Below are 27,938 nucleotides of genomic sequence, written 5' to 3'. Positions count from 1 at the left end.
CTAACAAGGTCTGATAACCACTCTGAAGGGAAAATTCTTCCTTGGGCACTCTGTCTTAGCCTTAGAGGTAGTGGCTATTATCATATTTATCATATCTGCTATTATACTTATATTCTTGAGCATTGTTTCAGCCTTTTACTAGCCAGTCCTTGTTATCCCAGTTCCTTGATGTAGTTAATAATTATTTATGTCAAATGTTGTTTTTTCAAACTTAATGTTTGATTTCTCTCCTTATTGTACCCAGCCTGGATGCATCATTTTTGGCAAAAGTAACATGTCCTCTTTAGTGCTTTACATTAGGAAACCATTCTGTCCCATTGTTGTTGGTGTTTGGCTTTGATCACTAGTTTGAACAGCCAGATTTCTCCACTTTACAGATGCCTTTTTTTCCCCTTTGTAATTAATAAGTAACCTCCTGTGAGGTACTTTGGGAGCTGTATGAGTGTTCTGTTCCCAAAAACCATAGAGAGCATCCACTGATGATTCTTCCCCTCATCATTTATTATTGTGATGTTACAAAATGGTGATTTTTGTGTCACTCTCTGCTTATTAGTTGATATTCTACTGTATGGATGAGATTTTCCTTTTCCATTTACTTATTACTGTGAGCTTGTGAAATTTTTTAAGTATAATATGTTATGAACCATTTCTTTCATTATTTATTTATTTTGATAACCACATTGTTCCAGTTTGAGCAGTAGAAACCGCTTCAGGTTGAAATCTTGTCCTTTGACATGCACCTTTTGACTTTTGAGTACTTCTTACTTTCTGGCAAACCAGAGGGTTTCTAGTTTCATCTTGTACTTTTCTGTACCAGCCTTGGTTGTTTCTCTAAGGAGCCCCAATTCCTTATTTTAGTTAAATCAATTTATCTTTTATGAATTTTTCTTTTGTTTGGTATCTAAGAAATCTTTACCTAACATAAATGTTTTCCCCTTAAAGTTTCATAGTTTTAAGCTTTACATTTAGATCTATGATCCATTTTGAGTCAATTTTATATGAGATATGAGGTGTGGATCCAAGTCATTTTACATGTGGATATTTAATTTTTTCACCACTGCTGTTGAAAAAGCCATCCTTTCTCCTACTGCATTATCTTTGTCAATTATCAGTTGTCTGTGTTTATTTTTAGGCTCTCTATTCTATGGATCAGTTTGTTTTTACACCAGTACTGTGGTGTTGAGTCTTTATATTAAGCCAAGAGATCTTTTAGCAGGAAAACAATAGGTGAGATGTTCTGCAGGGAATTCTTCCCCCCCCCCTTTTTTAAATTATGTTTTCTATTTTAATTCCAGTATAGTTAGCATACCATGTTATATTAGTTTCAGGTGTACAATATAGTGATTCAACATTTCTATACATTACTTAGTGCTCATATGATAAGTATACTCTAATCTCCATCTCCTGTTTCACCTCTCCCCCCTACCCACCTCCCTTCTGGTAACCATCAGTTTGTTCTCTATAGTTAAGAGTCTGTTTTTTGGGTCGCCTGGGTGGCTCAGTTGTTAAGCTCCGCCTTCAGCTAAGGGCGTGATCCCAGGGTCCTGGGATCAAGCCCCGCATCAGGCTCCTCTGCTGGGAGCTTGCTCCTTCCTCTCCCACTCCCCCTGTTTGTGTTCCCTCTCTTGCTGACTGTCTCTCTCTGTCAAATAAATAAATAAAATCTTAAATAAAAAAAAAGAGTCTGTTTTCTGGCTTGTCTCTTTTTTCTTTGTTCATTTGTTTTCTTAAATTTCACATATGAGTGAAATCATATGGTATTTGTCTTCCTCTGACTTCTTTCATTTAGCATTATATTATACCCTCCAGATTCATCCATGTTACTGCAAATGGCAAGATTACATTCTTTTTTATGGCTGAGTAATTTCCCAGTGTGTGTGTGTGTGTGTACACCTTTATCCATTCATCCATTGATGGACACTTGGGCCGCTTCTGTAATTTGGTTATTGTAAATAATGCTGCAGTAAACATAGGGTTCCATAAATCTTTTCGAATTAGTGTTTTTGTATTGTTTGGGTAAACATCCAGTAGTAGAATTACTGGATCATAAGGTAATTCTGATTTTAAATTTTCAAAAAAAATCCATACTGTGTTCCACAGTGGCTGTACCAATTTGGATTCCCACCAGCAGAGCACAAATGTTCCTTTTTCTCTACATCCTCACCAGCACTTTTGTTTTTGATTTTAGCCATTCTGACAGGTGTGAAGTGATATTGTATTGTGATTTTGATTTGCATTTCCCTGATGATGAATGATGTTGAGCATTTTTTCACGTGTCTGTTGGTTGTACTGAATGTCTTCTTTAGAGCAATGTCTGCCCATTTAAAAAAATTTTTTTTTTGAGTATTGAGTTTTATAAGTTCTTTTATTTTGGATACTAACCCTCTGTCAGGTATGTTGTTTACAAATATCTTCTCCCATTCTGTATGTTGCCTTTCAGTTTTGTTGATTGTTTGCTGTGCAGAATCTTTTTATTTTCATATAGTCCCAATAATTTATTTTTGCTTTTGTTTTCATCGCCTCAGGAGACATATCTACGAAAAATGTTGCTATGGGTGATGTCAGAGAAATTACTGCCTTTGCTCTCTTCTAGGAAATTTTTATGGTTTCCAGTCTGACATTTAGGTCTTTCATCCATTTTGAGTGTATGGTGTAAAAAGTGGGCCAGTTTTGTTCTTTTGCATGTAGCTGTCTAGTTTTCCCAGCACCATTTGTTAAAGAGGCAGTCTTTTTGCCACTGGATATTCTCTCCTGCTTTGTTGAAGATTAATTAACCATATAGTCGTGGGTTTATCTCTGGGTTTTCTCTTCTGTTCCATTGATCTATGTGTCTGTTTTTGTGTCAGTGCCATACTTTTATGATTACTACAGCTTTGTAATATACCTTAAAGTCTGGAATTGTGATACCTCCAGTTTTGCTTTTCATTTTCAAGATTGCTTTGGCTATTTAGGGTCTTTTGTGGTTCCATACATATTTTAGGATTTCTTATTCTAGCTCTGTGAAAAATATTGTTTTTTTTTTTTTATTGATAGAGATTGCATTAAATCTGTAGATTGCTTTTGGTAGTATAGACATTTAACAGTATTTGTTCTTCCAACCCATGAGCATAGAGTGCCTTTCCATTTCTTTGTTTCATCTTTGATTTCTTTCATTAGTGTTTTATAGTTTTCAGAGTGCAGGGGTTTTACCTCTTCGGTTAAGTTTATTCCTAGGTATTGTTTTTGGTGCAATTGTAAATGGTGTTGTTTTCTTAATTTCAGTTTCTCTGCTGTTTCATTATTACTGTATATATGCAACAAATATATATTCATTATTACTGTATAAATGCAACAAATTTCTGTATATTGATATTGTATCCTGTGACCTTACTGAATTCAGTTCTAGTAGTTTTTTGGTGGAATCTTTAGGGTTTTCTATGTATAATATCATGTCATCTGCAAATAGGGAAAGTTTGACTTCTTCCTCACCAATTTGGATGCCTTTTATTTCTTGTTGTTGTCTGATTGCTATGGCTAGGACTTCCAGTACTTTGTTGAGTTAAAATGGTGAGAGTGAACATCATTGTCTTGTTCCTGACCTTAGGAGAAAAGCTTTCAGTTTTCCCCCATTGAGTATGTTGTTCCCTGTGGGTTTTTCATTTAAGGCCTTTTATTATGTTGAAGTATGTTCCCTCTAGACTTGGTTCATTGAGGGTTTTTATGGAGAATGGATGTTATACTTTGTCAAATGCTTTTTCTGAATCTGTTGAAATGAACATATGGTTTTTATGCTTTCTCTTAGTGATGTGATTTTCACACTAATTGATTTGTGAATATTGAACTGTGCTTGCATCCCAGGAATAAGTCCCACTTGATCAAGGTGAATGATTTAAATATTGTTGGAATCTGTGCTAATATTTTGTTGAGGAGGCTTGCATCTAGTTCATCAGAGATATTGGCCTGGTAGTTCTCTTTTATTTTGTGGTATCTTTATCTGGTTTTACGAGCAGGGTAATGCTGGCCTCGAAGAATGAATTTTAAAGCTTTCCTTCCTCTTCTATTTTTTGGAATAGCTTGAGAAGAATGGGTCTTAACTCTCAAATGATTGGTAGAATTCACCTGTGAAGCCATCTGCTCCTAGACTTTGTTGAGAGTTTTTTGATTACTGAGTCAGTTTCATTGCTGGTTATTAGTCTGTTCATTTTCTTTTTCTTCCTATTTCAATTTTGGTAATTTCTGTTTATAGAAATTGATCTGTTCCTTCCAGGTTGTCCAATTTGTTGGCATATAATTTCTCATAACATTCTCTTATAATTGTATTTCTGTATGTTGGTTGTTATTTCTCCTCTCTGATTTGTGATTTTATTTATTTGGGTCCTTTCTCTTTTTGATAAGTCTGGCTAGAGGTTGATCGATTTTATTATTTCAAGAACCAGCTCCTGGTTTCATTGATTGTTTATTTTCTGTTTAGATGTCCTGTCCATTGATGTAAGTGGGATGTTAAAGTCCCCTACTATTATTGTATTATTATCGATGAGTTCCTTTATGTTTGTTACTGTTCTGTATATTTGGGTGCTCCCATGTTGGATGCATAAATATTTGTGATTATTATATCTTCTTGTTGGATTGGTCCCTTTATTATTATATAGTGCTCTTCTTTGTCTCTTGTTACAGCCTTTGTTTTAAAGTCTAGTTTGTCCAATACAAGTATTGTTGCTCCTGCTTTCTTTTGACATCCATTTACATGATAAATGTTTCTACATCTCCTTTCAATCTGTAGGTGTCATTACATCTAAAATAAGTGTCTTGTAGGCAGGATATTGATGGGTCTTGTTTTTTTTTAAATCCATTCTGTTACCCTATGTCTTTAAAAGATTTACTTATTTTGGGGGTGTGAGGGGCTGGAGCAGAGGAAGAGGGAGAGAGGAGTTCAAGGAGACTCTGCATGCTAAGCATGGAGCCTGACATGGGGCTCCATCTCATGACCCATGAGATCATGAACTGAGCTGAAACCAAGATTCACGCACTTAACCAACCGACTGTGCCACCAAGGTTCTCCACCCTATGTCTTTTGATTGGAGTGTTTACTCCATTTACATTCAAAGTAATTATTGATAGATAGACATTTAGCGCCATTTTATTATTTGTTTTCTAGTTGTTTCTGGAGATTTTCTCGGATTCTTTCTTGTCTTTCTTGTGTTGCTGATTTTCTTTAGTTTGGAATTCTTTTTATTCTTTGCATGTTTATCAGTGATGTTTGATATATAGGTGCCATTAGGTTTGTGTATGTAGTGTCTTTTGCACACAGCAGTCTATATTAAGTTGATGGTCGTTGAAGTTTGAACCTATTCTCTCCTCCCCGTGTTTTAGGTATATGTTGTTATACTTTATGTCCTTTTTTTGGGTGAGTTGAGTTCCTTGACTGATTTTTAGAAATATTCATTATTACTGGTTTTGTGTTTCCTGCCTTTATACTGTCACTTTTGGTCTTTCCTTTACCCTAGAAGAGTCCCCTTCAGTTATTTCTTGCAGTGCTGGTTTAGTGGTCACGAACTCCTTTAATTTTTGTTTATCTGGGAAACTCTTTATCTCCTTCTGTTCTGAATGATAGCCTTGCTGGGTAGAGAGTATTCTTGGCTGCAGATTTTTTCCAACTCAGCACTTTGAATATATCATGCCACTTTCTTCTGGCTTGCCAAGTTTCTGTTGAGAAATCTCTAGCTAGCCTTATTGGTCTTCCCTTGTAAGTTAGAACTTCTTTTGTCTTGTTGCTCTTGAGATATTTTTCTTTGTCACTATATTTTGCAAATTCAATTACAGTATATCTTGGTGTTGGCCTGCTGTAGTTGATTTCTATGGGAGTTCTCTGTGCCTCCTGAATCTGGATGTCTGTTTCCTTCTCCAGACTAGGGAAGTTTTCAGCTCTTATTTCTTCAGATTAATTTTCTGCCCCCTTTTCTCTTTTTTCCTCTCCTGGGATTCCTATTATACTAACGTTATCATGTTTGATGGAGTCACTGAGTTCCCTCACTCTGTTCTCATGTTCCGTAATTCTTTCTCTCTTTTGTTCAGCTTGATTAATTTCCATTACTTTGTCTTCTAGGTCATTCATTCCTTCCTCTGCTTCTTCCAGCCTGCTGTTCATTGCATTAAGCATGTTTCTAACTTCGCTTATTGCACTCTTCATCTCTGATTCTTTTTTAACTCTTTTATCTCCGTGGTAAGGGTCTCACTGATGTCTTCCATTCTTTTCTTAAGCCCGGTGAGAATCTTTATGATCATTAGTTTAAATTCTCCATCAGAGAATTTACTTACGTCTATTTCGATTAGACCTCAGGCCCTGGCCTTATCTTGTTCTCATATTTGGGATAAATTCCTCTGTTCTCTGTGTCCTTCTCTGTGTTAGAAAAGCCAATTATGTCTCCTGCTTCTGAAAGTAATGACCTTATGAGGAAGAGGTCACGTAGTGCCCAGGGCCTGGTGCTGCGGAAAGTGTCTGGTGTGTGCTGCGTATGCTCTGCTGTTGTGTTCTGACTGCTCTATCCTTCAGGCGTGTCATCTGTAGAGGCTCTCCTTGCCTGCTATGGGCAGTGTTTGGTCCCTGGCCTGGGTGTGGCAAGGTTTAACTACGTGTGCTTTGGTCTGCCTGTGAAATGAGTCCTGTTACCACCTCCACTAGAACAGAAGCCCTTCAAAGCTCTCTGGTCAGGAGAGGTGGCACGGGCTGGGGTTTGTGTGGTCTTCTGAGGGAGGGGCCAGCCATGCTGGGGCTGAGGCAGTTGTGACTGAGAAGGGCATTTCCACTAGGAGTTGGTGCTTGGTGTAAGCAAGTTAGGCAGTCAGTGTTGGCACTGTGCTGCTTTCCCACATGTGGCCCTGTGTTTATTTGGGGGTAGGAGGAGGAGGGAAATGGTACCAGCCAGCTCCTTTGTTATTCGAGAGGTGTCTCTGTGAACTCTGCCTCTCAGGGACCCCTCTCTGAGAGGAGCAAATAAATTTCCCCAGTGCGTGCCCCAGGTGCTCTTAAGATCTCCTTTTCCACACTGTGTGCTCGTGGGTGCTTTGCCTGCCTTCTCTCTGGGAGCAGCACAGTGCCCTTGGGGCTTTAGCATAGTCAAGCCCACTGACCTTTAAGACTCCAGGCTTTAAGCCCCACTATTGCAAAAACCCGTGAAATTCAGCCCTTCTTGTTTTCTAAGCCAGTGGCTTAGCGGAAATGTTCTCCTTGTGTGTTCCCCTGTGTGTGTTCCTCCCTCTCTCCCTCTGCTTCTGCCTCTCTCTAATTCTCTCACCTTTCTCTGTGATCATGGCTCCCTCCCCTCTGCAGTAGCCATAATCTGTTTTCTCCTGTAAATCACATCTCCGCATGTCCTGCCTTCTTCATTGTGGTCTCTTCTCTCCCTTTAATTGTGGAGTTTGTTGTGTTAGTCTTCAGGTTACATTCTGGGATATTTAGGATGATTTGGTAGTTAATGAGTTGTGTTCATGGGATGAGGTGAGTCTAGGGTCCTCCTACTCCACTGCCATCTTCCTGCTCCTCTTCTGTGATCTTCCTTTTTTTAATACTACTCTTACAAGCTTTCCCGTAGAGTTATATATGAGCTTCATAAAATGAATTGGAGAGTGCTTTTTCAATTCCCTGAAAGAGTTTGTGTAAGAATGGAATTATTTCTTTCTTGAATATATAATAACAGTAAGGGCTTGTCCTTTTCTTTGTGGGAAGATTTTTGATTCCTGATTCAGTTTTATCTATAAGACTGTTCAGGTTTTGTTTCATTTGAGAAACTATGGTAGTTAATTGATGTTCTTGTAATTTATTTGGGTTTACTGTGCCTTACCAACTCTTTGAGTATTTTTCTTATTGTGGAAAATATACATAATGTAAAATTTACCATTTAAAAAAAATTTTTTTAAAGAGAGTGTGTGTGGGGTGGGAGGCAGAGGAAGAGGGAGAATCTTAAGCAGGCTCCATGCCCAGCACGGAGCCCAACTCAGGGCTCAATGTCACAACCCTGAGATCATGACCTGAGCCCAAATCAAGAGTCAGATGTATAAGATACTGAGCCATCCAGGTGCCCTCCATTTTAATCATGTTCAAGCCTACAATTTCATGGCATTAGGTACAATTATTATATTGTATAACCATCACCACCATTCCCAGAATGTTTTTCATCATCCTAAATAGAAACTCTGTACTCATTAAGCAATAACTCATTCCCCCTTCCCTGCCCCTGGTAACCTCTGTTTTACTTTCTGTCCTTCTGAATTTGCCTATTGTAGATACCTCATGTAAGTACAATTATATATCATTTTCCTTTCTTTGGTTACTTTTATTTAGTATTTTAAAGGATTATCAGTGTTATAGCATGTATCAGAGTTTCATTTCTTTTAATGATCAGATAATATTCTATTTTACAGATACAACACATTTTATTTATTCATTCATCTGTGATGGATGCAGCCACCATTCCACTGTTGTGTATAATGCTGCTGTGGACAGCAGTGTACAAATATATGTTTGAGTCCTGTTTTCAGTTCTTTTGGGTATATACTTAGCACTGGAATTTCTAGATCATATAATTATTCTATGTTTAACTCTTTGAGGAACTAGTGAACTCTTTTCTGCATTGGCAGAATTTTATCTGCTGTATGCCACCTGCAATGTATGAGGGTCTGGTTTCTCTACATTCTCCATCCTCTGCAACACTTATATTCCTTTTTTGGATAATAGCTATTCTTTTGGTGTGAGGTGATATCTTACTGTGGTTTTGATTTACATTTCCCTAATGCCTAATGATGAGAATCACTTCATATGCTTACTTGTTGTTCGTGTATCTTTTTTGGAGATATGTCTATTCACATCTTTTGTCTGGTACTGAATTTTTGCTGTTGTTGAGTTGTAGGGCTTCTTTATATATTCTAGATATTAAAGTCTTATTAAATATGTGATTTGCGATTATTTTTCTCCCTTTGTGTGTTGTCTTTTCACTCTCTTGATAGTGCTGTTTGATGTACAATAGTTTTAAATTCTGATTAAGTCAAAGTGACATCATGCATAATGACACAGTAGGACTTTGTAGGGGTTGGTCTCTTCAGTGAAACAACCAATAAACTGGAGAAAATTACTAGAATCAACTATTTTAGAGTCTGGACCTTGGTCAAACTCTTACAAGAACCAGGAGTGTTTGATTGAAGGGAGGGGCTCTTGCTCTTTGGTGGAGAGCTCCAGAAATTTGGGGTTGTGTGTTTTGATTGGTGTGACAGACTCCTGAGGACTGGACATTGATGTTTGCTGAAATTTAAAATGACAGTACCTCCTTCACGTTTTGGAGCTAAATATTTAAGGAAATCTGTCAGGTTACTAGCTGGCCACCAGACAGCATGGAATAGAAACTTCAGTGACTACACTCAACAAGGAATATATACATACTTTGCAAAATAGTTTGCAAAAGTCACAAGTGAACTGTTCCCTCCATCAACAAGGAAAAATCAGTGATCCGTGAGGAGTGGGACAGTCAGAGCTCTAGAGTTACCATAATAACCAGATCTCTTTGTGTTTACCTTGCTTGGAGTTCCCGCCCCCGCCTCAGCCCGCCTGCTTCTTAGATAGGTAGATTCATGTCTTTCATCAAATTTAGCAGGTTTTTTACCATTATTTTTTCAGATTATCCCAGAGGTCCCTCAGGTTCTTTTTAACTTTCTTCATCATTTTCATTCTACTCTTCATACTGGATAATTTCAACTGACTTATCTTCAGGTTTGCTAATTATTTCTTCTGCCTGTTCAAATCTGCCATTTCTGTCAACTTCTTGTTTCCTATGAATGAATTATATTTCCTGATTTCTTTGAATGCTTTGTAATTTTTTTGTTGAAAACTGGACATTTTGAGTAGCATATTGTGGTAACTGGAAATTGGGTTCTCTTCAGGAATTGATTTTGTTGCTTGTCGAGGTCTTCAGTTGTCTATTTGTATAGTGACTTTTCTAATCTGGTTCCGCATAGCCTTCCTTGTGCCTATTACTGACCTGTTACCATGGCACTCAGCCTGTAACATCTCAGAGGTTTTTTGTTTTTTTCTAACGTGTGGATTTTTGTTTTGTTTTTTGTTTTTGGTAAGTGTATATGCCTCTTTAGATGTTCTGATGGATGCCACCAAAGAGTTTCCTGGGGGTGCTAAATAAAGCCAGGGATCCTAGCTGTCCCTCAGGGAACCTCATACTACCCAAATCACACAACTCCAAAATTTTAGAGTACAGGATCTTTACTGTCCACCCTGAAACCAGACAGCCATTTGAGGCATGCAGGCTGCTGTCCCCACATTGCAACAGGATTAGGGAAGGAGGCATGGTAATTGGTTTACGCAAGCAGCTCTTTTACCAAAGTTCAGCAGCCTCTGTCTCCATTAAGCATTTCTCTGGTTGCTATAAATGTCTGAGTTCCAGAGTTCTGAAATAGTGCATTCTGGTAGTGTTTTTCCAGCTTAATGTTTGTTTTGGTGGAGAGACCAACCCCGAAAGCTGCCCTTTTTTTGACATCCTTTGCTGCCATTTTTACTATTTTTTATTTTATTTTATTTTAGGTGAATTTATTAGAGTGTGTGCACAAGCAGGGGGAGTGGGAGAGGGAGAAGCAGGCTCCCCATTAAGCAGGGAGCCTGATATGAGGCTTAATCCTAGGACCCTGAGATCATGACCTGAGCCAAAGGCAGATGTTTAACTGACTGAGCCACTGAGGCACCCCATTTTTACTGCTATTTTAAAGTAAATCACAGATTTGATTTGGCATTTCATCCTTAAATACCTTAACTTGAATCTCCCAAAGTAAGAACAATCATCTGGATAATCCCATATCATTATCATGGGTAGCTAAAATAGCTATTATTTTGTAATATTCTAAGACAAGTGCAATTTCACATTTACCATCTTGTCCTCAAAATGTCCTTTATGGCTCTTCTGTTGAAACCAGAATCTAGTCAAGGATTAACCACATTTAGTTATTATGTTTCTTAAGTCTTTCTTAATCTAGAATAGTTCCCTCTCCTGTCCCTGTTTCTATTAGTTGGACTTGGTGGAAAGAACCAGTCAGTTTGATTGATAAAATACTTTGCATTCTGGATTTCTGTGGTGTTTCCTCATATGCTCTTTAAGTCATTCCTCTCAACTAGAGGTGTTCAAATTCAGGTTAAACCTTGTTAGATAATAATACTACATAGAAGATGCTATATTCTTCATATTGCATCACACCAGGAAGCAAAGAATGTCTAGTAAAGATTTGCTAGAGAATAGTATTGAGGTTGACTGGCCAGATTATATATTATAAAGTTGTTTATATCTCAAGTAGTGCATCTTAATTGATCTTTAAAGATATTTCTGCTGGGTTTAGTGGTCTGGCAAGGCAATTATTATTGTATTTAACACTTGGAAGATGTCTTTCTACTGTCTTCTGATTTCCATTTTTGCTGATGAGAAGTAGGTGATCAGTCTTACTTTTGCCTTGTTTGATGATAATCCATCTTTTTTTCTTTGCTTTTAAGATTTTTTTCTCTTGGTAGGATTTATCACTTCTACAAAATTCTTAGTTGTATTTGCTCTGTCCTTTTTGAGACAATGATTAAGTACTTGTTTTACATTCTATATGTATATGTCTTATTTCTGGAGTCCATTCTGTTCCATTGTTTGTATTGCTGTCCTTGCATAAATACCATCCTGTCTTGATTACTGTAGCTCTATAGGAAGGCTTGAAATCAGATCACATAAGTCCTCCGAATTTGTTATTTTCCAAATTGTTTTTGCTCTTCTTGGTCCTTTTGCATTTTCATAAAAATTTTAGCATCAGTTTGCCAGGTCCTACAAAAAGCCTGCTGGGATTTTAATTGGGATTGCACTGAATCTTTAGCTCAGTTCCAATGCAGGAACATGTTTAACATCTCTTTTAGGATGATGATTAATTTTTGTTTCTTAGTTTTCATTATACAGGTCTTACATATTTGTTAAAAGTATTCCTAAGTATTTCGTGTGTTGTTTTTGTTTTGTTTGTTTTTTATGTATATGCTTTACAATTTTTTACATAGGTGATTATGTTTCCTGTGACTTGAAACCATTTTACTTCTCCCTTTCCAACCTGTTTACCCTTTATTTCTTTATCTTGACTTTTTTGCACTAACTAAAACAGCTTGGAATAGAAGTCATGAGTAGAAGTTGTTGCTTCACACCCGAAAGCATTTACTATTTCATCATTAAATATGTTTGGTGTAGGATTTTCATACATGACTTTTATCAGGTTGAGGAAGTTTCCTTCTATTCCTAGAGTGCTTTCTTTGGGATTAATTTGCAATTCTTTTTCTAGATTTTGACGTGGAAGCTTCCTAGATCATTGATTTCTTTAATGCCTTTCTTCATTAACATGGAAATCAGTTGTTCACTTTCCACAGAGCTGGGGATTTTCCAGTTCTTTCTGTTTCTAATTTCCAAGTTTATCTCACTGTGGTCATGGAACATATTTTGTGTGTTTTTAGTTCTTTTAATTTATTCATATTTATTTTGTTGCCCAGCATATGGTATATCTTGGTAAATATTCCAGTCACACTTAAAGAATATGTATTCTGCTAACATTGAGTATTCTTTAAACATCAGTTACATCAAGTTATTTGATTCTTTTGTTCAAGTCTTATATCCTTATTAAGTCTACTTCTCTTATTGATTTCTGAGAGGAAAGTTGAAATCTCTATCATGTGGATTTGTCAGTTTCTCTTTTCAGCTGTATCAGTTTTTACATTGTGTTATGAAGCTCTGTTAATTAAGTGCATGTGCATTTAGGATTATATGTCTTTGTAAGGAATTGATCCCTTTATCATTATACATTGTCCCCACATTATATCTGGTAATAGTTCTTGTTCTGTTGTGTACTCTGATATTATAAAGTCGTTCAGGTTTTATAGGCTTTTTGAAACTATGTGTGTATTTAATTGGGTTTCTTGTAGATAGTATTTAATTAGGTCTTTTGTTATATACATGTGTATATATGCTTAAGTAGGAAGCCATCAGTGGTATTGATAGGACCATGGACAGAGCATTATTTTGCACCATATAGATCCTCTATTTTTTAAAACTCTGATGGATGTTGGACTATAGTTTCCTGATTGATGGTGATCCATCTCATGGTCCTATCATGCACCTCACTTGTGTCTCTGATCCACAGTATTTAATAAGAGGCTTTAGTCCACATTTGTCTCTTTTGTGGAGATGAGTAGTCAGAGTTGCCAGTCGTTCCTGGTACTTAATGTCAAAGTGTAGGCGCTGCATTATGCTTAGATTTAGAAACTAAAACTTCACAAAAAGGAGGTAGCAGGATAATATTCATATCTCAGAACCCAAAAGCTGTAAACATTTAATTTGTAGAAAAAAGAATAATACCAAATCTTAGTAAGTTCATTTTAAGTCCACGTGCTTTTATAAGTGTATAATTTATGATCTGTCATTAATTTCCTATGACTCATGTTTTATCACCTTGTAATTATCCAAACATGTTTCATGATTTCGTTTAGTAAACATAGAACTTACATTTAGACGGATATGAACATATAACTTCAACAGCCCTTTTCCTTTAAAATGCAGAAAAATGTAATACTGAAGTGTTAATTGTTTCAATAAATAAGTGAGTTCCTCGTTTAGCTTCTTCCCAGGACATTCTCCATATTCATACTATTGGTGTTAGCTAAGAGAAGCAATTTATAGCATTTGTGAGATCCATTTGCTTTATTTTTTCTCTTTAATTATAAAGTTGACTCCCTGTTTGTCTTTTCGATTTCAACTTTTCCCTTTCCAGAAATGGGAGTTGATTGTTTTCAGAGTATTCCCACTCTTCCCAGGATAGTGTGTCAAAAGAATCACTTTCTTCATATAGACGTTCAGCTGTTTACTGCATGGTATGCAATGTCTGGTTTTTCTTGTACTCATAAATCGTGAGCTTAGAAAGAAGTTTGGATAGAGACACAAATTTAAGATACACCCAACATCTAGTCCCATTGTTACTTTTATTTATGTATTTGTTTGTTTTCCTGTTGTTACTTTTAGGTAGAGGTGCATTTATGACTCTGAAATCATAGCGTTCATAGATTATACTTTGAGTGTATCAGATAGATGAGGTCATGCTGATCTTTTCAGAAGGAGCCACTTATTACCTGATTTTAATTGGAAGGCACAAAGTTTAATGCACAGGTACCACCCTGACATCATTAGGCCCTTTTTATACATTTATTCATATAATCCTTGTTAACAGTCCTGCCTCAAATTTGTTCTAATGAGTGCAAAACATTTAGCACAATAACTGGAACACAGCAAATTCTCAATATGGTAACCATTATCATGATTATCATTTACTGTTTAATTTATTTATTTTTACAGAAGAGGAAATAGAGGCTCAAAAGGATTAAGGGGTTATAGAGCAATCAATAAAGAGGGGTACCTAGGTCTGTATGGTTTTAAACTCCATACTCTATCTCTTTTATTTAAATACGTTCCCTGTAGAATGTGTACAAGATGTATCATTAGGCAGGATTCAAATACCAGATTTGTTCCTTAGTAGTTTTATGACCCTGGGGAAGTGATGGTGATCAGTTTTCTTATCTGTAAGATGGGGATTATATTTATTAATTTGCTAGACTGGTTTGCTCTGAGGGTTACTAGTTATCTAGTAAGTAGTCTAGAGTTAGAAGAGAGTTCTGACAAAAGCCAGCAGGTCTTTCACTGGGCCTGAGGTCTCATTTGCCCCCATTCATCTCTCCATGCTTTTAGGCCTTTGAAGTGGTTTAGCTCAGGAACAATAGATGGGTTGAAGTCCATACTGGAGAGGAGCTGCTGCTGCTTTCCTCTTTCCTAGGCTTAGCCACTGTCCAGACTTGTGTGCTAATCATCCCCTTGGCTTTTTATAGTTGATCATCTATGATTGCTTTCCTATATAATATTTTATTTGGATTGTATTTGGATTTTTGAATTTTTTTTTTTAATATTTTTTATTATGTTAGTCACCATACAGTACATCCCTAGTTTTTGATGTAAAGTTCCATGATTCATTACTTATATATAACACCCAGTGCACCATGTAATACGTGCCCTCCTTAATACCCATCACCAGCCTATCCTATTCCCCCACTCCCTCCCCTCTGGGAAACAAACTGGATTTTTGAATTTAAATGGTGAATGTATTCTTCTAGGACTTCCTTTCTTCACTCAACATAATATTTTTTGAGATTAAGTCATGTTGATATCTGTAGTTTAAGTGCATTGATTTCATTGCTGTACTTTATTATTTGAATATATCACAGTATTTTGTTTCTACTGTTGATGGATATTTGGATTGTTCCCAATTGTGAGCTTTTATGAAAAATGCAGTGATGAACGTACTTGAACATATTTCCTGATGCGGAAGTATAAGAGCTTCTTAGTGTTGGAATTGTGAATCATAGGGTATATGTATTAAGGGAGTTTATTTATCATTCACCAAATACTTAGCACTATGCCAGGTACATTTTTAGCTGCTTTGGAATATTGGTGAACTAAATAGAGAAAAATCTCTGCCCTCATGTGATTTACATTCTATTTGGGCTCGCCAGACAATAAATAATGAACATAAATAAATAGAAGGATAAACGCCAGGAGGGAAAAGAGTTAGAGCAAGATAAAGGGATCATTTTGCAGGAAGGTGGGTGGGGTGTGCAGGCTGTCATCAAAGGTTAACATTTGAAAACAGACTTAAAGGAAGTTATGTGCCACTTAAAAAATTTTCAACCTAATTAAATAACAAAACGAAGCAACTGTGGGGGCGCCTGGGTGGCGCAGTTGTTGAGCGTCTGCCTTTGGCTCAGGGCGTGATCCCGGTGTTGGGGGGATCGAGTCCCACATCCGGCTCCTCCGCTGGGAGCCTGCTTCTTCCTCTCCCACTCCCCCTGCTGTGTTCCCTCTCTCGCTGGCTGTCTCTCTCTCACACAAATAAATAAAATCTTAAAAAAAAAAAAAAAAAAAAGAAGCAACTGTGGCCATTAAACACACAGTGATGAATCATTAAAGTAAAAATCTCCACAATTCTTAGAGAATTATTTTTTCTTTAGCTAATCAGATTTTAACCTTTCCAGTTTCTGAAAGGTTATATTCTGGATGCTAATCTCTACCAGTTTGTGCAGAGGAGCTATAAATGTACTCAGACTTGGTTGAATAGAAGTCCCATTTTCCAGGGCACCTGGCTTGCTCAGAGAGCCTGCACTTGGGTCAGTCAACCAAAGGTTCAAATCATAATTCCAATGCTGTGTAATTTTGATGAGGTTAACCAGAGTTTCTGATCTGTTTTCTCATCTTTATGAGGATAATGCAGTGCATATAAGGAGAACACTAAATAAATGTTAGTTCATTTTAGGGTGTTTTTGTTTTGTTTTGTATTTTACTTTATATTTTGAAATAATAGATTGATGGGAATTTACAGAGAGATCTAAGGTACCCAGTTTTTCTCAGTGATTATATCTTCTGTAACTAGTACAAATCAAAACTTAACATTAGTAAAATAGTGCCTGTAGTTCTTTACCACTTTATCACATGTAGATTTGTATATCTATAATCGCAATCAAAGATACGCATGTTCTTGTTTTATTACATCACCACCAAAGCTCTCTTTATAGTCATATCTACCCTCTCCTTTCCCCATACTCCATCATCCCTAACTTCAGGCAAAGCACTCATCTGTTTTCCATCTCTATAATCTTGTCATTTTGAGAATATTATGTAAGTGGAATCATTCATAAGTGACCTTTTAAAATTAGCTTTTTTCACTCAGAATGATGCTCTTAAGATCCATGCAGTTTGTTGCATGTATTAATAGTTATTTCCCTTTTATTGCTGACTGGCATTCCATGGTATGGATATACCAGTTTACTTAATCATTAACTCTTTTAAGGAGATTTGGGTCATTCCAAGTTTGAGGCTATTATGAATAACACTGAATTAAGTTAGTGTTCAGATTTTTTTTGTGGATTTAGCTTATTCCACTGCAATGCCCAGGAGTGAGATTGTTAATTCATAAATGTTATGTTTAATTTTTAAGAAACTGCCAAACTATTTTATATTCCCACTGAGAATGTATGAGCAATCCAAAATAAAATGTAGTGGCAATAGCTTTGTACTCGTATCTCATCTTGATCTAAATTTGCGTTTACCTGATGGCTAGTGATGTGGAACATCTTATTGCATGCTTATTTTCCAATGTGTATATCCTCAGTGGTGAAATGTCTCTTCATGTGTTTTGCCCATTTTCTAATTGGACTGTTTGTTGTTTCATTGTTGAGTTTTGAGAGTTCTTTATATATTGTAGATATGAATCCTTTGCCAGATCTGTGCTCTGACAGTGTGTAGTGGGGTTGGTTTTTTTTTTCCATCTTCACAAGACTTTGCAGAGCATAGGTTTTTAATGTTGATGAAATCAAACTCATCATATTTTTCTTTAATGGCTTGTGTTTTGGGTACGTCTAAGAACTCAAAGTCCTAGGTCCCTAAGATTTTTTTCCTGCTTTCTTCTAAAGGTTTTATAGTTTTGTGTTTTTTATTTAAATCTGATCCACTTTGAGTTAATCTTATAAAAAATGTGAAGTTTAGATTGAGGCTCAATTTCTTGCCTATGAATACTCAGTTACTCCAGTGCAATTTGTTGAAAAGACTTTCCTTCCACTAAATTATTTTCACACTTTTTTCAAAAATCAGTTGGGCTTACTTGTGTGGGTGTATTTCTGGATGCTCTATTCTGTCCTTTCATCTATGTGTCTATCCTTCTGCCAATACCACCCTGTCTCAACTACTATATCTATATAAGTCTTAAAATTGGGTAGTGATTCCTCTCACTTTTTCTTTTTCAAAACTGCTATAGCTCTTCTAGTTCCTTTCCTTTTCCACATAAATATTGGAATAACATTGTCTATACTTTAAAAAAATCTTGCTTAGGATTTTGGTAGAAATATACTGGTCTGTAGGTCAGTTTGGGGAGAATTGACATTTTTGCTGCAATAAATCTTCCAATCCATGAACGCAGTATATCTCTCATCAGCATTTTGTATTTTGAGTGCTAAGATGCTTTTACACATCTGTCAAAAATGAATTGGCCTTACTTGTGTGGATCTGTTTCAGTTCTCTCTTCTGTTTTATTCATCTTTGTCTATCCCTTGATCAGTAACAGACATTCTTGATTATAGAAGCTATATAATATCTTGAAATTAGAACAGTTCCTCTTTTTTTTCAGTATTGATTTAGTTATTATTGTACATTTGCTTTTCTATATATATTTTAAAATCTTGTCTATATCTACAAAAAAGTGTTGCTGGGATACTAGGAATTGTGTTAAACCCACAGCTCACATTAAGGAGAATTGACATCTTTACCACACTGATTATCCCTATCCGCGAACATTCTGTGTGTCTCCATTTATTTAGATGATGTTTGATTGCTCTCATTAGCATTTTATAGTTTTCAGCATGTAAGTCCAATACATATTTTACTAGGTTTACACCTAAGTATTTTAGTTTGCTCAGAGCCAATTTCCAAATAGCTATAGGGCTATTCAAATTATTTCATACTGGATAAGTCATAGAGTTTGCACTTTTTGAGGAATGTTTCGCTTACATTGTTAAATTTCTGTGACTGTTAGTATTCCTCTATTATCCTTTTGATGTCCACATCATCTCTAGTGCTCTTCCCTTTCTCATTCTTTGTTTGGTAAATTGTGTCTTCTCCTTTGCCATCTTCAGTCTTGTTGAAGGTTTGTTAATTTTATTGGCCTTTTCAAATAACCAGCTTTTTCTTTGATTGCCTTTTCAGTTTTTAATTCCATTAGTCTCTGCTCTTATATTTATTGTTTTCTGTCTCCTGTGAGGTTGAAATTGAAGTCCATGTTCCTCACTGCCCCCCTGGACATCTGGAAGGGGAGGGCCTCCTCCTTACTACTGGTGGATGGTCTGGAGGTCTCTCGATACCTCCCTGGGTAATAGGGGTATGGGTGTCTGTTTACTGCTTCTCATTGTTCTTCATTGACCCATGTAAAGAGTGGGGACAGAGGAGATTACTGGTGGGCAATAGTAAAGTTTCTGAGTGTCCAGTAGTCCTTTTCTAATGCCAACCCAGCATAGAGGTAGAGGAGCACCTCCTTACTTTCCTGTAGGGGCAAAATTCAGGCTTTTCCCATGGTCTCCACTAATACTGCAGGGGGCCTCATTAAACGCCCAGAAAGGACGAAAGCCCAAGCTCCCCACCAGTCTTCTCTGACAGACACAGCAGTGTGTGGTTGGGATACTTGGTTTCTGCTTGGCCAGGGTGGAAGTGTAGGCTTCCTACTGGGCCTTTGCTGGTGGGAAAAGGAGCACAGTTTTATCTGTGGTGTTCAGCTGGAGTAGAGAAGTTATTGTCTAAAAGTTTTTTCCTGGTAGGCTGCCTGTTTCCTGGTCCTTTGGATAAAGAGAGGAGGTTTTTGTAGGACTTTTTTGTTTGTTTGTTTGTTTGTTTGTTTGTTTACACCTGTTGATGTTCATGGGATGGTGACTTCATGAACGCCCACTTTGGAATATATGAGGCTAAAAGAAAATCCAGTGAATTCACCACCGTGTCATTCCTTGGGTCCTGAGGACTCTAGCTGGTCGCTGCCTTCTCTCTACTTCTCAGTCTTATGATTGTTTCATATAGAACACCTAGAATTTTTAGCTGTGTTTATCTAGAGAAATAAGGAAAAATCTGTTTACTTAATCTTACTCTTTTGTGAAATGCATTATCACATAATCTGCAGATTTTTATTAATATCTTTGTTAGCACGTATTAGGTATATCTTTCCCAGTTTAGGCCTTGTCTGGTCACTTTCTTCATGGTAATCTTTTGACTAGCTGTAGTTCTGAACTTAAATCAAATTCATTAATCTTTCCCTTAATCTCTTGCTTTTTGTTTCTTGCTTTAGAAATTTATTCCTGCTCTAAGGTTACACAGATGTTCTCTTATATTTCTTTGTGAAAGTTTTGGGTTCTTAATCTTTTAAAAGAACTGTTGTTTTTAATTGAGTAGTGATCTAATTCATCCCCCTTCTACTTTGGAGAACTACAGTTCTCCAAAAAGTTCATCCCTTTTCCCATTGATCTCTATTGCCACATCTATCATGTATAAAATATACTTATATGTGAGCCTGTTTCTGGTATGTGTATTCTGTTCCACTTTTTTTTATCCTTATATAAATTTCACACCATTTTAATTACTATAGCTTTGGAATAACTCCTTTACTGGGTAGGCATATCCCCCCCAGCTTGTCATAATTCTATTGAAACTCCTGTTGGGATTATTAAAATTGCATTGAATCTATAGATATATTTGGGGAGAATTGATATCTTTACCATCATGAACATGATTTTTCTTTACTTAGATATATTTTAATATTTCTAAATATAGCTTAACATTTTTCTCCAAAATGGCCTTATATATTTAAAACAATTATATTTGAGTGCTTAGTATATTTTTGTTGCTATTGTAAAATGGGTTCTTTAATTTAAAAAATTTATTGCTTGTATATACAAATGAAATTGACCTTTGGACTACTTTATATTCATTCTTACGCATTTCATTTTACAAAAAGTGTACCTGGGAATCTTATCGCAGTCTCCTTGGTACAAATTATAGCATCAAGTGAATATTAGATTTTTAAAATTTTAATAAAAAATTTAGATTCATTCATAGTTATTACTTACTGTTTTACCAAGCACTATAGAATATTATTCTTTTCTCCCCCCAAAGGAATATATTTGCACTTGTTAAAGGAAACACAATAGTGTTTCTTAATCTCCCGTGGAGATTTTAAGCAAAATGAGTATGTTTGTACTCCCCTTTCAGAAATCCTGGTTCTATAGGTCCAGAGAAAACCGGAAGTCTCTATTTTTAAAAAAATTTCCATGTGGGATTTTGAAAACCGCATCCATGGGGTTATTGGAGGGGCCTCTCATTTAAAATAATGAAGTTTTCTTTATTATTAAATAAACTAGGTGTGGGATATATATATATGTGTATATACATGCGTACATATAATCCATGTATGTATATAAACTGAATTGCTTTGTGTTAAGTAACAGCAGATATGACTTTGAAGAGAGTGGGCATTGTAAAAGGACCCAGTTACAGTTTGAATGACATGTGCTCGTTTAGTGCTTAATATATTTGTATTAAAACTTAGAATGAGAGCTCATGGATATAGAGAACAAATTGGTGGTTGCCTGAGGTGTAAAGGGTCATCGGTGGGTATGAAGAGGGTCAAAAGGTACAATTTTCCAGTTGTAAAATGAATAAGTCATTGGGTTGTAATGTACAGCGTGGTGGCTGTAGTTAATGCCATATTGCATATTTGAAAGAAGTGGATCTTGAAAACTCTTACCACAAGAAGAAAACTTTTGTAACTGTGCATGGTGACAGATGTTAATAGAACTTACTGTGGTGATCATTTTGCAGTTATATACAATCAAATCATTATGCTGTGCAAACCAAAAAAACTTAGAACACAATTTTGTTTTTCCCAGTTGGAGTCATTCGATGTCCAGTTTGCAGCCAAGAATGTGCAGAGAGACACATCATAGATAATTTTTTTGTGAAGGACACTACTGAGGTTCCCAGCAGTACAGTAGAAAAGTCTAATCAGGTAAGTGTACTACTTAAGTCTTAAATGTTTTGCCTCCTCTTAACGAGGCAGCCTGAATTGCTGACAGACTAAAATAAAAAGTGTCTGACAATGGGGCGCCTGGGTGGCACAGCGGTTAAGCGTCTGCCTTCAGCTCAGGGTGTGATCCCAGCGTTATGGGATCGAGCCCCACATCAGGCTCTTCCGCTATGAGCCTGCTTCTTCCTCTCCCACTCCCCCTGCTTGTGTTCCCTCTCTCGCTGGCTGTCTCTCTCTCTGTCAAATAAATAAAATCTTTAAAAAAAAAAAAAAAGTGTCTGACATTGACCATTATGTCTATCAAATTATATAATATTTTAAAAGGTAAGAGCAATGAATAAAACAGTGCCAGTTCAGCAGCCTTGTACCCCCACCACCTTCCCTGTCCCTTCTGAGAAAACCATTATTCTATATTTGACAGTATTTCATTTTTTGTAACTTTACTGTGTATTGACAATTACATTTTTTTATTTCAAGCCCCACCTTTTTCATTTTTTTCTGTTTTAATGATGAACTCTGTAATGATACATATGAAAAATTCCATGTCTTTGATCAGTATGATTTCTACATTTTAAGAATGTCTTCTTTTCTGCATCGTATTTCTTTGAAAGCCTCATTTGGTAACATTGTCCAGGGTGTTGGATTTAGAGACCCAGTGTTATTTTTCTTTTTTCCCCACTTCCATAACCCACATGTAGAACATTTCTATGGGCCCTTTAAATCTAAATGTCTGGTTGGTGGTGGGTAAATTGTAGTACTTTGGTGGAGGTGAGCTATGATTAATTCTGTAGTCTACTTTTGAATCGTGATTCATTGATAATTTCTGCAGGCATTTCCTTAAATTTGGAACATAAGATCTGCGAAGGAACAGAATCTGACAATGGAAAAAATGATTATTAATCTAAAATGTAAAAATAGAAAAAGTAATGTTTAGGACACTTCAGTAATCATACAGCTAAGTTTCTGTACTTTTCATTTTCAGCTTTTTGTTTCTTGGGGGAGCTATGGGAATTTAGGGTTCACTTAAAATGAATATAACCATTACTAACTAATATATCCCTTTTGGGGGCATCTGGGTAGCTCAGTTTGTTTAGGCAGTCAACTCTTTATTTCGGCTCTGGTCATGATCTCAGGGTTGTGTGATTGAGCCCCATTATGGGCATGGAGCCTCCTTGGAATTCTCTCTCTCCCTCTCCGTCTGCCCTTCCCCCTTTCCATTGTGCACACATGCACTTCCTCTCTTTCTCTCTTAAAAAAAAAAAAAAATTTTTTTTTTAAATACCCCAAACTAGGCTTCAGAGGGGAGGGGGGTGGGGGAATGGGATAAGCTGGTGATGGGTAGTAAGGAGGGCACGTATTGCATGGTGCACTGGGTGTTATACGCAACTAATGAATCATCGAACTTTACATCGGAAACTGGGGATGTACTGTATGGTGACTAACATAATAAAAAATATTATTATAATAAAAATAAATAAATACCCCTTTTGTTTCGAAAGTATCCACAGTTCATCAAAGGCCAAAAGAGGGCTTGGTGCAGGGAATAAGCTTTCTAATTGTTGTGAAACCAGCTTTAAAGCATGGAAATGTAATTATTTATGTGAGCTACAGTGTCAAGTACTTAACAACTCTGAAAGTTCCCCTGTGAATACCAATGATTGTTTTGTCTAGAATTCCAAAGTGTCATGTCACTTTGCTTCATATGTGTTATACTAGATAAATTTTGTTAGTCATATTACTCACCAATTATGCTTCATCGGATGAACTCTAGTAGTGCATGTGACAGCTCAATCCAGAAAATTCAAAAGCAAAGCAGCATAAATAATCAACAGGGTGGAGTTATGATCGTCATATGAATCGATGGTGATAAGAGATGAGTGTTGAAGGGATTCTAATCTAAAGGACAAATTTAAGAGGCTGTTTTATCCCTCTATATAATCAATTAGTTTTTGTAAGTTTGTCTACTCTGTTTTTGTCACAAAATATAATAGGAAGAAGTTATAATCAGTTAAACTAGAGATAGTCCAAATTGACATCTTCATTTTAGATAAGTGAGGAAAGGGAGGTTGTTAAACCTGGTTCAGGAATAGGGTACTTGGTTATTTTGGGAATGAAGGCAGGAGAGGTGATAATGTGGGATAAAAGAAGCACAAGGCAAGAGGTATTGAGAGCTGAACTAGCCTGGTAGCAACAATAAGAAAAGGAAGGGGGGAAGTTACAGGCCACACAGGGCTTGATACACCTGATTGGATGTGGAGGTGAGAGGGACCTCACTACCAGGATGGTGGTGTTTTTCACAGAGACAAAGGGGGCAGGGAAGTAGATAGAGAATTGGTTTTGAATGTGATTGAGTTTGTCTATAAGACTAAGGTAATGTCGTCTGTGGTCAGACTGGAGCTCTGAGGATGGTTTATAGCTGAAGATAAAGTTTTAAAAACTTTTTGTTACAGATAATTTTAAGCATTACCAAGAGAAGGGACAGTTTCACATAACAGACTTCCATGTACACATTACCTAGCTTAGTAGTCATTGACTCATTTTATGTTTAACCTGACACCCCCCCACACACAGCCTATATTATGTTGAAGTTATTCCCAGGCATTATATCATCTAATCCATAAATCTTTCAGTATTTCTATGGAAAAATGATTTTTTAAATAAATGTAACCACCATATTAATTTCATATGAAAAAGAAATTTATAGTATCATCATCAAACATCCAGTGATAATGTCTCTAATTGTTGTGGTTTCTTTTTTTAAAACTGGTTTGTTTCTGTAAGGATCCAGTAAGGCCTACACAGCGCATTTGGTTGATTTATCTCAACCCTATCTTTTAATTAATCTCACATTACCCCTTCACTTCACTAGCTTTCTTTTTCCTCCCTTTTTTACGTATTTGTTAGATAAATGACGTGTTAGTCCTATAGAGTTAGCCTTATTCTGCCTTTTGCTGACCATCTTCGTAAAGTCATTTCACATGCTTCTCTATCTCCTGTATTTTGTGTACACTGACAATAAAAATGTAGAGGCTGATGTAGTTTCAGGTTCTGTTGGGTGAGGGGATGTGAGAATACTTTTATCCAGATGTCTGTGTGTACTTCAGTCAGGAGGCATAGGAGTTTGGTTGTCTTTCTTTTTCTTGATGTCAGTGGCCATTAATAATCGCTCCCATTATCCCATATTATATTACGGCCTTAGAAAAGTATGACTTCTTATTATCTCATGCCCCTATATTTTTTAACTGGAAGAGAAACAGAAGGCTTCCTTCATTTATTCTTTGGTTATAAAAGGAAGGTGGGTTAAACACTTGATTCTTTTCCCTCCGTTGCTAATTTTTAGAGTAGTAACTTACTCTTTTAGCATTCTTCAGAGGTTGACTAATGAGTGGTGTGTTTGTGTGAGTGTCATTATGAATTCAAGGATTTTTAACATAAAATGTGTTATAGTAGTTGTTATTGATGTTCCAGTTGTGCCGTCTTGGCAACGGAAGCTTCACATTGATTCCTGAGTCATTCTGATACAATCACAGTAGTCACTGCTTGTCTCCCCTGCTTTCTGTTTTGACATACTCTAGAGGTTTTGGTTCCTTATAGTCGGAAATGGCCTCTGGAGACCACAGTATGGGTGCTTAGGGATACTCTCATCACCATTGGGTTGGTCATTTTTCTAGGCCTTGCAGGAGAATGATTTAGCAAACACTTTTTATTGGAAAAAGAGAGTGACTGAACTTACCGTGTTGAACACTTCGTGATGTATAGAATTTTTGAATCACAAAATTGTACATCTGAAACTAATATAACACTATGTTAATTACACTTGAATAAAAAAGAATAAACAAGTCCATCTGGCTTGGTCTTGAATTTAGGCCACATAGTGTCTCTTGGGGCACAGGCAAGGATCCTCTCTAAGGCATCTTTTTATTAAGTTCATCAACCTCAAACACATGGAATTTTAAGGAACTACAATAGAGAGAGTCTCTGAAATCTTTATTTTAAGTGTCAGGGAAAAAGATAAGCAGAATACAAAGTAAGTGTTAGGTGATAGAGAACTGTTAATCTTACTAAGGAAACTAGTGTTTTGTTTTGTTTTAAAGAGTCTTTTTTTTTTTTTTTGTAAGATTTTATTTATTTATTTGACAGAGAGAGAGGCAGCCAGCGAGAGAGGGAACACAAGCAGGGGGAGTGGGAGAGGAAGAAGCAAGCAGGCTCCCAGCGGAGGAGCCCTATGCGGGGCTCGATCCCAAGACTCTGGGGTCACTCCCTGAGCTGAAGGCAGACGCTTAATGACTGAGCCACCCAGGCGCCCCAAGGAAACTAGTGTTTTTAAGAAGGCTAGGATTTTAGAAAAGTAATGGGTGCAAATTTTTAAAAGAAAAGCAACCAAATTTAGTATTAGTGGTCAAAATGTATTTACCAAGTGAACAAATTTCTGGAGCAAAAATGTGAGAAATGACCCCAGAAGCTGACAGCAAGTGTCTATTCTCTACACCAAAAAAACCTGAAACTGCATCCCGCTAGTGCCAAAACCACCAGATGATAGCATAAAAATTCAGTGTATAGCTAGGTATTCTATATGATACCAAATGTCCAACTATCATGTTTTTGTTGGTGTTGTATTTCCGCAGAATTGATGAATAGTTTGACCTGGTGTCCCACAGAGTATGTGAGAAATTAGGGTTGTAGCCATGCCTTTTGGGTTGTCCCATAAGATGACCAGGGTCATCTCCAGTGCAGGCAGTCTTTGAGGTTCTACCTTGACCCTGCCGAGGATCACAGAAGGCTCCCCATTTCCCTTCCCAGCTCTGTCATTTGAACAGCACCAAGACTGCTCAATTATCAGGAGAGTCATGGATCTGCTTAAAATTCAAATTCAGCAGAGGGGATAAAGTCTGTGATTACTAAATATGAATGTATTCCACCCTTAAGCAAACTGACAATCTAATACGACGCTCATGAGAAGTTGCTGAGGGAGGATATAAGATCTATCTCTAGGATTCCTGTAACTAGAAGACCTTAAGAGAAATAGATTTCATTTGGCTCAATAGTGCACTCTCCAAAGATAAAATGTGCTTCCGTTTTATCCTCACCATTGTGTGAGGTAACGGGTAACGGGTACCTAATTGTTCAAAATATACAAGCTGCAACTCTTTAGGAAGGAAATACAAATATACCACAAGTATATATTGATATTTATAAGTCTAATTTAGATTTGTAGGTTTTACGTTTTTGATTTTATGTTTATCTCACTTATCTGACATTGGAAATCTTGGTTCTTAATTACATTGACATAATTATTTTCTCCAAATACATATAATTATGTTATAGGGTCTATTGTCTTGGTTTTGGTATAATCAGGAGCCATCTTAAAATTAAGAATTGTTAACTAGATATAAACTTGTTTACTGAAAAGATAAATAAAAAATACTTAAAGTATCATAGACATAGCAACTATAAAGAAGCAGCTCAGAGAACAAAGAGAAAAGGTCGGAGTTAGTCAAAGTTAGAGGAAGGGTCTTGTGGAACATCAGTTCAGACATCTGAAGAGGCAGTGCTCTTGTCCCATGTTGCTGTCTGAGTGTTTGGCCTTGGGATCGCAGACCTCAGGAGCGCGAGTAGGCCTGTGGGGTCAGTATCTCCAAAGCTGATTCCACGAGGACTGGAAAAACTGCCAGCTAGAGCTAAGTGCTGCTGTGGAAACGAGCTGCCGCCGCCGGGGTGAAGTAACATCGATTGGCGTGATGTTCACAGAGAATGCGAGCAATAATAGACAGCTAAGATGATGAAGTGCCTTCTCTCTCTGGCGCTGCAGTCTCCCTCCAGCACCATCTGTTGCTAGAACCTAATGTGGATCCAGCTCATAAAGCATAAATATGGTTTGCAGAGCAAGAGTATGGGAGAATAGAGTTGGTGCTGAAAGTAGAAATTATAGAGCTGTTTCTGTCAAAATAGAAAGCAAGGAAGACAGCAATTACTGCATGTATGCACTGGAGATAGTCAATCAAATCACAATTTTTTTCAAGTTTTTATTTAAATCCCGTTTAGTTAACATACACTGTAATATTTTAAAGTTACTTGAAATAAATAATTCTCTGAATAGTTCAGCCACCCACTTGATAGGCAGATTCATTTGTTTCATTTGCTTTTGGTTTTTAGGGATTTAATTTTTTAAATTTGTAGGACTACGTATAAAATATTCCTATAGTTCTAAAGTAAAATCTGTAAAACCAGTGTATTGAGAGAACTCAAACTTCTAT

The 27,938-nt window shown here is 36.7% G+C and overlaps 1 protein-coding gene across 2 annotated transcripts in view; it reads left to right on the top strand.

Moving 5' to 3' along the window:
- The window catches only part of TRIM24 (tripartite motif containing 24), a 92,858-nt gene that overhangs the window by 13,079 nt on the left and 51,841 nt on the right, over positions 1 to 27,938 (top strand). For both annotated transcript variants that reach the window (XM_040643957.1, XM_040643956.1), the window contains exon 2: positions 21,548 to 21,666. In XM_040643957.1, the coding sequence (XP_040499891.1) occupies positions 21,548 to 21,666 (119 nt within the window). The remainder of the gene's footprint in view (positions 1 to 21,547; positions 21,667 to 27,938) is intronic.

This window comes from Ursus maritimus, unplaced genomic scaffold, assembly GCF_017311325.1.
Source record: "Ursus maritimus isolate PB19 unplaced genomic scaffold, ASM1731132v1 scaffold_3, whole genome shotgun sequence".
In the NCBI taxonomy this organism is placed as follows: Eukaryota; Metazoa; Chordata; class Mammalia; order Carnivora; family Ursidae; genus Ursus; species Ursus maritimus.
This window is presented reverse-complemented; position numbering and strand designations above follow the sequence as displayed.